The sequence below is a fragment of the Panthera onca genome, chromosome C1 (genome assembly GCF_046562875.1).
Source record: "Panthera onca isolate mPanOnc1 chromosome C1, mPanOnc1 haplotype 2, whole genome shotgun sequence".
Lineage (NCBI taxonomy): Eukaryota > Metazoa > Chordata > Mammalia > Carnivora > Felidae > Panthera > Panthera onca.
Genome location: NC_138346.1, coordinates 54,723,116 through 54,736,542, shown reverse-complemented (window position 1 = coordinate 54,736,542; position 13,427 = coordinate 54,723,116). Strand labels below are relative to the sequence as shown.

The 13,427-nt window shown below is 35.4% G+C and overlaps 1 protein-coding gene and 1 long non-coding RNA gene across 5 annotated transcripts in view; both read right to left on the bottom strand.

Annotated features, from left to right (window-relative positions):
- Window positions 1-310: 310 nt before the first annotated feature.
- On the bottom strand, window positions 311-4,591 carry LOC144617147 (uncharacterized). The gene is made up of 2 exons (XR_013557246.1): window positions 4,438-4,591; window positions 311-3,245 (listed from the first exon to the last, which is right to left on the bottom strand). It is a non-coding gene; the product is annotated as an uncharacterized LOC144617147 (long non-coding RNA).
- A 40-nt stretch (window positions 4,592-4,631) lies between these two features.
- SESTD1 (SEC14 and spectrin domain containing 1) overlaps window positions 4,632-13,427 on the bottom strand; it is a 147,354-nt gene continuing 138,558 nt past the window's right edge. For all 4 annotated transcript variants that reach the window (XM_060621978.2, XM_060621977.2, XM_060621979.2 and 1 more), the window contains 2 exons: window positions 10,252-10,373; window positions 4,632-7,716 (listed from right to left, as the gene is read on the bottom strand). In XM_060621978.2, the coding sequence (XP_060477961.1) occupies window positions 7,587-7,716; window positions 10,252-10,373 (252 nt within the window). In that variant the 3' untranslated portion in view covers window positions 4,632-7,586. The remainder of the gene's footprint in view (window positions 7,717-10,251; window positions 10,374-13,427) is intronic.

Here is a 13,427-nt window from a genome sequence, read left to right as displayed (position 1 = left end):
TGGACAGAGGATGAGAAGCACCAAGGGAAAGGGTATTTAGCCTCTGTCTTCTACGACTCCACATTATTTCAGAATAAAGAAGTTACATTTTGTTTTAATCAAATATTTTAGAAAATACTGTTAGAAAAAATTTACAGAATACAATTCAAATAGATTCAAAGATGCAGAATTCATCAGATTGTTACACAGACCAGTAGGACTTAATTCTCCCTAGATTTTATGAACAATCTTTATTAACAGAAACCAAACTTATTGTCCAAAGTGATAACGTATCAAAGAACTACATATCAAAATATACTGCCATTAATAATAGTTTTTAACATTTTTATTGCATTTACAATGTGTGGAACATTATAGGGGTTTACAGTAGAGGCCAAATATCCCAGCCCTTAAAAATTGAGTAGGAAAGACTGGATGAACCATACATAAATATCTTTGAACACAGGCATTAGAAACATACATATGATTATAATTTTACAGGTTTATACAGGTGACTGCTCTATGTAATTTAACAGGGAGGAAGGGTAAAAGAACAGTGAATAACAAAGTCACTAGGGTGTGAAATAATTACAGCTGGGTGGTACTAAACAAACAAAAAACACAGAAAATACGATTTGTAAAGGCTAAAATGTCCTGCGAAAAACATAGCTATCCCCTATCACAACAGTGAGGTAGAATTCTTCCCACCCTGTTTTCAAATGGTTTCTTGACCAATTGGGGGGGCTATCCCATCCAGATGGTTCTGTCTCACATTGCTGTACCCAAGACAGACTAGTAGCATATGTTTTTGACTACCCCTTCTACCCCAATTGAACAGAAATAATCTTTTGTTTAATCGGTCTTATTTCACTTATTGAAAACAGGTGGCAAAGTTAGTAACATAAACAAACCAGTGCTGTTTCTTCTAGCTAATGTATCACCATACTTGGGAAGTGCTTGAATCTTTCAAGAAGTGAAACTAATGCTAAAATTTCAGGCATATATACCTGTTGGGGAGCTACTTGGGGAAGACAGGTATTTCTTCTCTCAAAAAACACCAACTGCCAACCATGTTAACAATGCCATTTCTATCACAAACCCACTTCTAATATTTCAAACATGGATCATAAAAATAGTTTACACCTTTCTACACATCCAAAATAGAGTGAAAATCCAGGCCACCCTATAACCACATTGAAAAAGGTATAGCAGTTTCTTTTAAAACTACCCTATGACACAGAAATTCTAACCCTAGGTATTCATCCAAGAGAAATGAAAGCCTACATTCACATAAGACCTATGAATAATCATAGCAGCTTTGTTTATAGTTACTAATGCTGGAAACAGCCCAGGTATTCCTAAATAGGAAAATGGATATACTGCAATATAGTCATACAATGGAAGAATACTCAGCAATAAAAAGGAATGAACTACTAATACACCTAACATGGATAAACCTCCAAAACATAGTAAGTGAAGAGGCTTCTAGAAAGATTACATGCTGTGTGGCTCTATTTACATAAAGATCTAGAACACACAAATTTTGATTTGTGGTAGACAAAAGAACAGTAGTTGCCTTTGGGAGGGTGTGGGGTCAAGGATTGACTAGAAAAGGCAAAATGGGAATTTTCTGAGAACGCTTTACATTTTGATAGCACTGTATACATCTTCCACAACTCAGTGATGCACACTTAAGATTTATGCATTTCATTCTATGCTAATTCTACATAAAAAATGTGGTAAGCATATTATTGAGCTCCAGTTGATATGTATGCTGAAGTTATTAGTAGGAAATGTAAATCTGTCTGCAACTTAAAATGCATAAAAAATAATTTGGATTGATGAACTGATGGGTGGATAGGTATAACACAAGCATAGCTAATGCTAACTATCACCTGGGTGATGAATACATTGTAAAATTTTAATTTTGTATGTTTGAAAAGTTTTATAAAATGTTGGAGACTTTGAGGGTGCAACACTTACCAAACAATGCCACTGAAAATTTCATTATTGATCTCATAGCAAGATAATCCTCAGATTCTTCCGACCAGTGTCAATTTAGAAACTTAAGAGCCTGTGAAAAGATATTCCTGAGTGTGAGGTGAGGAATCAGCTCAGATCTACACTGGCTCAAAACTGTCAGTGACATTTTGATCCCCTCACACCTTTTAAAAATAGAATACATATTATCGACCATATATTCTGAGCAAATTTGTTGGCGATGTAGACTAATGTAAGAGCTAAGATAGAAGAAACATTCTTGAGAAATATCAAGCACAGAAACTTTTACCTGACTTCTAAACTAAAAAAGAACTAGGGCAAACTATAACAGAAAAGATGTGCTGACCCAAAACACTATGTGAGGTTTGATCATACCACACAGGCCCCTATGCTCTGAGTGGAAGGACATCTGATTATCCTGTCTCTCCAAAGAAGGACTTATTTGGGGGGTGCCCTAAAGTGATGGCATGTAACTTGTAAATACTTCTAAGGTGACTCCTTCAGATTCACTAAGACTGGCCTCAGACTCCAATAGCCTTTTGTCAGAAGTAGTTTTCCACATGCCTAACTTAAAATCTGTAACAACACTGCACTTATTATCTAGTGGCTGGTAACTATCTTTAGTTATTTGCTAAGAATTTCTATATAATTGTATAGACAGACACACACACACACAAACACCCTCATAAGAGTTAACAAAAATAATCTTGATTCTTTTAAAAATTTACTCACTGCTTTCAAAATATTTAGTCACAGTTCTGACTTTCCTTTGATCTCTAAGTACTTCATGTTCTAGTACAGGCTCTACTTTTTCTTGAAGCACACGGACTAGTGTTGCCAAGTTTTCAAGTTTGCTCTAAAATATTGCAATCGGGTCATTTAGCATCATCTCTGTCAACGTTTTTCAGTCTTAAAACACACTGCTCTATATTTATGCTATTTCACAGAGCATCCTTAGTTCTAGCAGTCTCTATTACAGGACCAGTCTTTGTTATTATCACTGCCCAAGTTTATCAAGACTGCTCTTCTCTAGCTACAGCGGAACTAATGGTGGTCTCAAGTCATGCTTTTTACCTCTTTTTTAGGATACTTTAACAGATTTGTGCTTTTGTTGTTTCTACAGGCAGATGCTAACTCTCTGAGATCCACTCTGAGTATGACTTTTACTTACTTTTACTTATTTATTAATGGCACTCTGTCATGTCCTGTCAACCTCAAAGTAGATGATACTCCTCACTTGTCTTCCATCTCGCTGGTCTACCATCCTGCCATAAAAGAGTTAATCTGTCAGATCCAGGAGTCCTGTTATTTACTGATGAGCTCACCAACTCCACCCTTAGTATTTCCAGTATGTAATTCTGAATGGAGGGGAAATGGAGCTCAGGGAGGTGAGCATAAACAATGTGCCATGCCTCCCACAACCCCATGCTCGTCATCTGAGAAAAGAGCAAGATTAAAGAATGCTCTATTTTCCATTCTGAAAATATAATTATAGTAATAATTCCTTCCACTTTGGATAACATCATAATTTTCAACACATTTTTCTAGTATGATTGTATTTATAGACACAGAAAAGTTGAGTAATTTTTACAAAGGTCAGTAAATGGCAAAGCCAGATTCTGAAATCAGATATTCAAACTCCACTCTTTCCATTATATTCAGTACAGCTCTTACTTTAGCTTTTTTATGATCTTTACTATTCTTGCCACTATTTATGCTTCTTGGCTAAACGCAGATGTTTCTATAGCACACAATGAAGGCACATAATATCAGATGTTAAATCAGTACTTAACTTTGCCTCATCAAGGTATCTGCTGCCCTCCATACCAGGAGTGTATTTTCCATTTTCTTCAATTGAAGCTTTCTATTTTCAGAACTGAGAGTTAACCTTGGAAAGTTTTCTAATTAGGTTAACTCGGCAGGTATGTTTCAGCCCATCTTCTTAATTCTAGAGGATTTCTCTTTTGGGGATTTAACCAAAGTTATCTCAATCACGTTAACTCTTGTCACTGATATTTACTGATGATAGTTCCCCATATCATTTTCAATAGTTTAGGATGTGGAGAACTTAGCAACCAGAGCATGTGCAGTTCCTAGTAACCACAGGGTTTTACTATGGGAAAAGTACACAGCAATCTCCAACCTCTCTGGCAGGGAACGTGCAACGTAGTAGAGGATTCTGAGTTCTTCCTCTGACTATACCATGAAATACGTTCATATACTGTCACAATCACATCACAGGTTACAATAGGTTTAGATCAGAGAGTATGGTTTGTGCAGCACTATCAGAAAAGTAATTGTCATGTTCACCTTAGATTCTGCCAGCAACAATAAACTAAACAGCACACTCCATATTTCAACTGATGGGGTAATGAAACAATACACAACACTAGGTAACACTCAGCAACCTGGCTAATTTAAATGCCTATAAAGTGAGAGTAGTATCCAATCCTGTACCCAGTGATGAAGCCTAGACCTGCCATCATCATCCTGGCTGGCAGGGTGAGCCGTCTCATCACCATCAGCAATGTGTTGCCAACAATGGGAACTGGGAATGAAGTCAATTTTTTCCTGAAATCAAGGTACCATCTTTGCATCTGCTGGGTCAGACGTGTGACACGTGTGACGTGCATCTGCTGGGTCAGACAGCTGTCAAAACTTATATATTGAGCTAAGAGAGGAGCAAATATACAATAAGAAGGCAAGAGGAAAAAAAATCCCCCAAACCAAAACAAAAAACAAAACAAAACTAGCCCAATGAACACTCCAAGAATTCCCTGAGATGAGCTAAAGTGATGTGGAAAGTTGTGGCATATACCAATAGATGGCATGTAGAAATGATGGTTCTTCCTCCAGTTGTGGACCAACGTCAATTTATGATGTACAAAGAACTCATGATTTCAAACAGACTGCAGTCACTTCCTTCATGTGTACTCTAAGTACCCTATGATGCTACGAAACAAAATCACGTTAGGGCATTGTTGGGTTTTCAATCATAACTGTACGTGTATGTACAGATATACATATAGAAAGTAGCAGCAAATTTACAAATGAAGAACAATATCATGTCAAAAGCATATTCCATTTCATCTGAAATAGTCAAGTTACAAATAACATTTCCAGATGCTACCTTACTCTTGCTGTAGGCAAATAGCTTAAGGCATATTAACAACTAACTCACTGGACAATTAGTAGTCGAGTTGATGATAAAACTAAGAGCCCCTTTACTTACAGTGTAGTTCTTTTCTAGCAAAGTCTTAATAAAAGCACTCTAATCACTATGAAGTTCAGTAGAATAGATATTGAGTGTAACTAAGTATCTAAATTACCTAATATATAAGTATCTGAAACACCAAATCACTTCCTTATGAGTAGATTCATTCATAAGTCAGTCATAACTTTAAGAAATATATTTAAAACACACTTTAGACTATCATATAAGGGGGACTATTACTAATGCCTACAACAGACCATTCACATACAAAAGAAGTAAAGCAACTATTACATATGAGGAAAAGGCTAGGAACAGGAGAGTCCCACAAGAGTCCTTCCCTCAAAAGAGATTATAATGTAGCAGGCACAGACATCAATAAACAATTGTAGCATGTGGTGAGCACCATTATGAAGACTGAAATGAAGAATCACAAAAGTCCATACTCAGAAGTTAAGTCCTAAAAGACTTGAGAGGATTATCAAATATAGAAAGAATTTCCTGGATGTTTTCAGAAGCAGTGGCAGCATAAGAAAAAAGGGGGCAGAAGTTTCTCCCAGATTTTCTGGCATGTTTGACTATAAAAAAAGGCTGCACCTTTAACCAAAACTGCTCACAGAGAAGAAAGGTGAAAAATATGATACTTCATCTAGGAAATGTCAAGTGGGTAGTTGAAAGTATGGGTCTAGAATTTTGGACCAGATACGTAACAGAGAACACTGGGATAAAACAGAAACCCTAAGGATGAGATACCTCCAGAAGCATTCCGAAGACAGAATCTGAGAGCACATTTGAGTAGATACACTTTAAGTTAAGAGCTGTGTGACTGTACTCACGGTTATGGCAGAGGATAACATCTTCGAGGGTGGAGACACTGTCTAGGAAAGGCTGCTAAATGGTGTAAATGTTGCAGAGACAGAGGACAAGGAACGCAGACAGAGGGCCAAAAAATTATTCAATTCAGTAACTGAGAGCACACTGAGAAGAGTTTCACTGAAGTGCTATGTTACACCAGGCTGCAAGGTGCTGAGCAGTGAATGGTGAGGATGCAGGGAGAATGGATATGGATTTCTCCGAGAAGTCTGGCAGTGAAGAAGGCTGGAGAAATCGGTAGGTGCAGAGGGATTTTTTTGCATTGCAAGATACATGAACATCACTGAAGACATGAAAAGAAACCAGCATACAATTCTTTGCATAATTTTGTATTGATCACAGACTAAAAAAGTATTTTTAATCTTTTTCAGAAACATTTTCTGAAATAAAAATTAACACAAAAATTAAATACATATTTTACCATTTAAACTTAATATAAACTTAAAAGCACTAACATTTTATAAATTTTATTTCTAAAAGAGTTGTACAATTTTTGTTACTAGACTACTTCAGAATTTTGCTTCTAGTATGAGAAATTAAATTTTATTGACAAATGCTATTTTAGCTCCAGTAAGATTCCTCTGATATAAAGGATTACACTTAAGTAATTATGTATGCCTTCTTCCCCATACCTCCTCCCCAAAGATAAAGTATCTTCAAGGTAGGAAATAATTTGGATAACATTTTTCAAATTGAAGAAGAGAACAATCAGAAATAGTATTCCATTATTTTTAAGTTCTTTAAGATCTAAACTTATTATTTCTCAAAATTAAACATGCTTATTATATACACATGCTTACATATGAATTTCCTGGCTAAAATACATGCAACAAACATGAAAAAAACAAATACTATGCCAGCCTCACAATCCTAAGAATGCCCTTTTAAATAAGGCACTCATGTCTGGAAACAGGATATAACCACCAAATTAAATAAGATGTTTAAAAGAAGCTTTTTATTAAGCACAAACAACTTTTAATACATTATCAATACAAATAGGAAACTGTCTTTTAATGAATATGATATATCAAAGATCTGAAGATTTTCTTCATACTGACACAATAAAAATAATCACTTTTGAAGAATTACAAAGTAAAATTTTTGAGTACACCACTGTCTACTAGTAACAATTTAACTATTATCTAAATTTACTACATCACCTGGGGAGAAAGGTCAACCATTTTTATAGAGAGAATTCCTAAACTCTTATTAGCACCATTCAAAGCTTATTATCAGTTGTTCATCTACAAATTGACAGGTCAGGTAAAGCTTTAAAGCAAGTTTTCAGTGCAATGTTTACAGTTCCTTCTTTTAAGATACTTGGAGTCTATGGTCTCAAAGCATGTTAAATAATTATGCCTTGGTAGTTGCAAAGTGTTAACATGTAGAGAGAAATGTAAAATGGAGAGAAATGAGGCTTATTCTGACTGTGAAATGTATCTTAATGTATTGCAGCTAATGCTGTAGTATGCCAACGACATGCGGGATTATGAACTGCAGATTTGTGGGAAGCTGGTAGCTATTAGCTCTCTGTGGTCATCATTTCAGGATGTCTCAGCTGCTGCCTTTTGAGACTAACCAGTTTCATCCTGTCTCTGATGTGTTCTGCGGTGGAAGCCATGTCACTTGGACTCCCAAAATATTGTTCAGTTCTAAAAATCAAAAGAAACAGAAAAACCCCAATCAGGTTAATATAAATCCACTGACCATAGCAAATTCAAAAGGAAGCAAAGATTACCATAAAAATTATCTATGTGATAAGGCATTAGTTCATTTGTAAACCATACTGTTTATCTTTGAGTAGTAATTTGGTAGGACAAACTTTTTTTTTTTAATTTTTTATTCTTTAAAAAAAAAGATTTTGAGAGAGAGAGACAGCATGAGTGAGGGAGGAGGAGAGAGAGAGGGAGACAGATAATCCCAAGCAGGCTTCATATTTAATGCAAAGGCCAATGCAGGGCTCGATCTCATGAACCATGAGATCATGACTTGAGCCGAAATCAAGAGTAGAATGCTTAACCAACTGAGCCACCCAGGTGCCCTGCAGAGAAACATTTTTATAAATGGCATAAAATATCTGAAGATATGCTGAAAGAAATAGATTAATTGTATTAAATGTTTACTTATGACAATCTCAATAAACTGAACAATGCAACCCAACAATGAAACCATAAAAGAAACAAACATTGGAGATATTTACTTTTCAGCTTAAGGTGCATAAGCATACACAAATATAAAACCTGTATGTGTCCTTCAATGATAAGGGTTATGTACACCAACTGTATAGCTAATATAGCTGGCAAATAAAATATCCATTTCATGTTAAGGCATCCCTTGGGACTTTAATAGATAAAATCATTTAATGTTATCCTACTTGAAAAGATAATGTATTCGGAGCCACTAGAATCTTTTGGAGCTAGAAGAGTTCTTAGAAAGTATCTGGTTACGATCTGCATTTTTTAAGATCAGAAAACTAAGGCCTAGAAATTAAATGACTTAACTAGGATCACACAGTGGGGAAACCAGGATTTGAACCTGAGTCTTCAAGCAGTGAATTCAGAGAGATCATCTAATTTATTTTTCCAGGACAATGTAACAAAAGAGAAATCTGAATAAGCTTATCAAACAAACTTTGTATAGCATCAAAAAGTTATCCTACAAATGGAACAGAATAGTAAATCCACATATTAAAGGTGGTTGTAAAATCTGAACACACAGTACTTATTCTTCAATCTTAAAAACAAGGAAATGCCATATGACTATTTGTGGAAGGAGGAGAAGCCCAAGCAAAAATGCCAGTTATAGATGCTCCTAGGCTGACCTGAGAAGAGGAGATGCTGTAACACCTGGCTGTGAAATGTGGAAACGGGAGTGGGGCTTTCCTGGAACAACCAGAAGGCTCCCCTTCAATACTGTTATAAGCTGAATTTACAAACTTTCAGATTTTATTCTTTCATTCACTGCAGATATGTAACATGTATTTAGGTTATTTCTGATGGTTCAAGTTTGGCTATGACCAAAGATTATATAAATGTAGATAATGAATTATACTCTTTCAAGGGAATAAAATCGTATCTTCCCAATTCCAAATAATCACATGAAGCTCCTGACACAGTAGTGGCACTTACTATGTATCAGATTCAAGTAATTTATATACATTCAGCTCACATAATTCCCCTGCCCCTGTAACCTGAGGAGGTATGAATAATATATCCCTATTTTATATCCTTACTTTTTAGATGACAGGATTGAGGCACAGAAAGGTTGAGTGGCTTGCCCAAGGTGTTACAGCTACTAAGTGGTAGAGTTGAGATTTAAACCTAAGAAATCTGAGTCCAGAGGCCACAATCCTATCCAGTATGCTATTCTACAATGTAAGATAGATGTATCCAGTGACTTGGCTTCTCCGTCATTTGAATTAAATATCCTCTGGATTACTTCTAAACTATTTTCACTGAGGTCTAAGATCCTCAGGGATGAAGCTCCTTCAGATTCATTTACTGGCCCATTTATTTGCATGAGATTACTTCTTCCTTTTACTATCATCTTTTGAAATGTAAAAGGAATGTGGGAATCAGGACCCCATCATTTTACAAGTGAAGAAATTACGAATCCATACAGCATATTGGAAAGAGAATGGGTTTGGAGCCACAAAGACTTGACAGTGTATTCCAATTCCACTTATAAGCTGTGAAATCCTGAGCACCTCACTTAATCTTTCTGAGCTTCAGTTTCTACATCTGTAAATCAGGAATAATCACACTGGTCTAGCACCGTTTGGTCAAAAATAGTGAAATGAAGTGCTTAACTTAGTGTTTGATAAATTATAAGCTCACTATACATTACACCCCTCCACTCCCCTTTCCTTCCCTGGATGAAGCCCAAAGTCACCCTACTCCCTATCATCACAGCCAAGGCTAGAACCCAGGAGTATCAACCTCATCAATGATCTTTCTTCTACAACAAGCTGTCAAGAAGCACATTTGATAGCAGCAAGTACCAAACCCACTTTTGCTAACAGTTGAGTTTGCATTTCTTTTCATTACAAACTAATTTATTGTAGGAACTGAAGATGTGAACCAAAGCTAATTTACTTGGCTTTTTAAGAAACAGATTTTCCTCTCTTGATGATTTCACTTTAAGACCTCACCAATAAAAAGACAAGATTATAAGAACATGTACCATACCCATCAGGATAAACTACAGGAACAGTTAATCTATCCAAAAGGGATTTCCCAACCGCTTCAATTTCATCAAACTGCTCCTCATCATTAATAGCTTCGGGCTCTTCTGGACAGTCTTGCAAAATCTGCAACAAATAAAATGGTGTCATCAATCAAGAAATATAGAAAGGCAATGAAGCTCATGTAAATTCAGTAGATTGAAGGTATTTTTGTTTTGTTCTTAGCATCTTCATGTACACACCCTTATACAAGATTGATTACTGGTGAAACTGGCTCAAAAAATCCTAACAAAATGAAATACATAATCCTTACTAATAATATATAATGAGAATACAAAAGGTCTACAGTGATTTCCAAGAAAAAATAATACTAAACTACTATTTGGAAAGTAAGTTCAAACTGCACTTACAAAGTATTCCTTCATTCATTAAGTATTTATTGTACTAAATGTTTATTTAGCAGCTTGGGATGGGACTGAGATATAGATTTTGATCTCAAACAGCTTACAGACTTAAAAAACGAAAGAGAGGAGCCTGGGTGGCTCAATTGGTTAAGCATCCGACTCTTAATTTTGGCTCAGGTCATGATCTCACAGTTCATGATATTGAGCCCTGTGTCAGGCTCTGCACTAACAGCACAGGGCCTGCTTGGGATTCTCTCTCCCATTCTCTGTCCCTCCCTTGCCCTCTTCTCAAAATAAATAAATAAACTTAAAAAAAAAAAAAAAACTTTACAAAAATGAAACAAAATATAAATGCAAAACCACATATACTCAAGTATACAAACACAGAACCGATGGGATGACCTAGACAGACACTACAGTTATTTTAAAAATTGACCTGCTGACTTACCTGATGTAAACTGCTAAAACTATAATTCACATATAGGAAGTTCTATAGTCCTTGATAAAATATTACTTTTTCCTTAACTATTACCATTTAAATTTAGAAAGGTGAGGAAAGGGGAAGAGAGGAAGGAAGAAAGGAAGAAAGAAAATGCTGTAATTTATAATAGCTAAGTCTAAAGGTACTGACCCACACTGATCAACATAGTAGCAACCAGCCACATGTGTCTTGTGACACTTGAAAAGCAGCTAGTCCAAATTGAGATGTGCTGTAGATGCACACTAGATTATAAAAAAATAAACATAAAAAATGGGGGAAATGAGAAGTATTTATTTTTGCAACTTTTTTTGCATTGTATTTTACTTAATCCAATCTGTTCATTTCAGCATTACTCATAAAGAGCCTTATAAGAAGTTCTAGATTCAATTTAAGTATCTTCTCAGTCATTATACTATATGTTACTTAGAGTTATATTTATGCATATTGGTATAAAATAAAACACAGTCAAGAAGAAAATACCATCTGATAACAAAAAGCTTTACAAAGGTTTGAACAGTAAATAACCTATAATTGAGCTTATTATAGGCATGATAAGAAAAAAAGGCCAGGTAACAGCAGAAGGAAAAGAACAGTAATTTTCTATGCAAAAAACTCTCAACAATTTACATTCTTATAGGACCTCTTAAGAGAAGTCTAGACCTTAAAATGTCCTTGCAGAAACAGTTTATTTTTTAAAGTGTTTCTTTAAATTCCAGTTAGTTAACATACAGTGTAATATTAGTTTCAGGTGTACAATATAGTGATTCAACCCTTCCATATAATACCCTGTGCTCATCACAAGTGCATTCCTTAATCCCCATCATCTGTTTAACTAATCCCCTACCTACCTCCTTTCCAGTAACCTTCAGTTTGTTCTCTATAGTTAAGAGTCTGTTTCTTGGTTTGCCTCTCTCTCCTTTTTTCCCCCTTTCCTCATTATTTTGTTTCCTAAATTCCACATATGAATGAAATCATATGGTATCTGTCTTTCTCTTATTTCGCTTAGCATTAAACTCTCTAACTCCATCCATGTGGTTACAAATGGCAAGATTTCATTCTTTTTTATGGCTGAGTAATATTCCATTGTGTAGATATGCCATGCCTTCTTTATCCATTCATCTATGGATGGACGCTTGGACTACTTCCATAGTTTGGCTATTGTAGATAACGCTGCTATAAATATCAGGGTGTATGTATCCCTTTGGATAAGTGTTTTTAAATTCTCCGGGTAAATAGCTAGTTGTACAATTGCTGGATCATAGGGGTAGTTCTATTTTTTAACTTTTTGAAGAACCTTCATACTGTATTCCAGAGTGGCCTCACAGATACATTTTAAAAACAGTATCATATGTAGAACTTAAGAAACACACAGATGAATATAGGGGAAGGGAAGGAAAAACAAGATAAAAACAGAGAGAAAAGCAAACCATAAAAGACTCATAAATACAGAAAAAACTAAGGGTTGATGAGCTTCCTTTTGCCTGAATTACCCCTTCGTATCATTTCAAGGTCTCTGATTAAATGTGATCTCCTCAGAGAGGCCTTTCCTGGAAGACTTGTCTTACCTGCTCTCCACTCCCTCTTTCCCAAATTGAGGGTGGGGGGAAGGGCTAAATGGGCAATGGGTATTAAGGAGGTCACTTGTTGGGATAAGCACTGGGTTTTATACGTAAGAGATGAATCACTGGGTTCTACTCCTGAAACCAATACTACACTGTATGTTAACTAACTTGAATTGCAATTAATTAATTAATTAATTAAATTTTTAAAAAGCTATCAGTAGTGTTAGGAATTGGGCCTCTTAGATAGGAGGGAGGGACAGAAGGAGCAATGTGACTAAAAGAGAGTGGGAGAGCTTCTGGGGTACTGGTAATGTTCTGTTGTTTGAATACTGAGCTGATCACACAGTCATGTTCACTTCATGAAAATTCATCGAACAGACTGAATTCAACAAATTCACTGAACATTTATGATCTGTATATTTTTCTATGTTAATATACTTCAATAAAAACTTTTCATTAAAACAATCAGTAGATAAACAAATTAAGCCATTTTATGTATACTTTCACATTTATCATCATTAGGCCTATTTTAAACCAAAATACTGACCTGTGGAGTTCAGTGACCAACTCAGGAAGAGTTAACTATGAACACTTCCCAACAGATGTACTGCATAACAAGACAGAAACTATCTAATTCCTGATAATAATAATAATAATAATAATAATAATAATAATTCTTCTATTCTATAGACTAGGCTATCACACTTACATTTAGGTTTCTCATATTTCATTA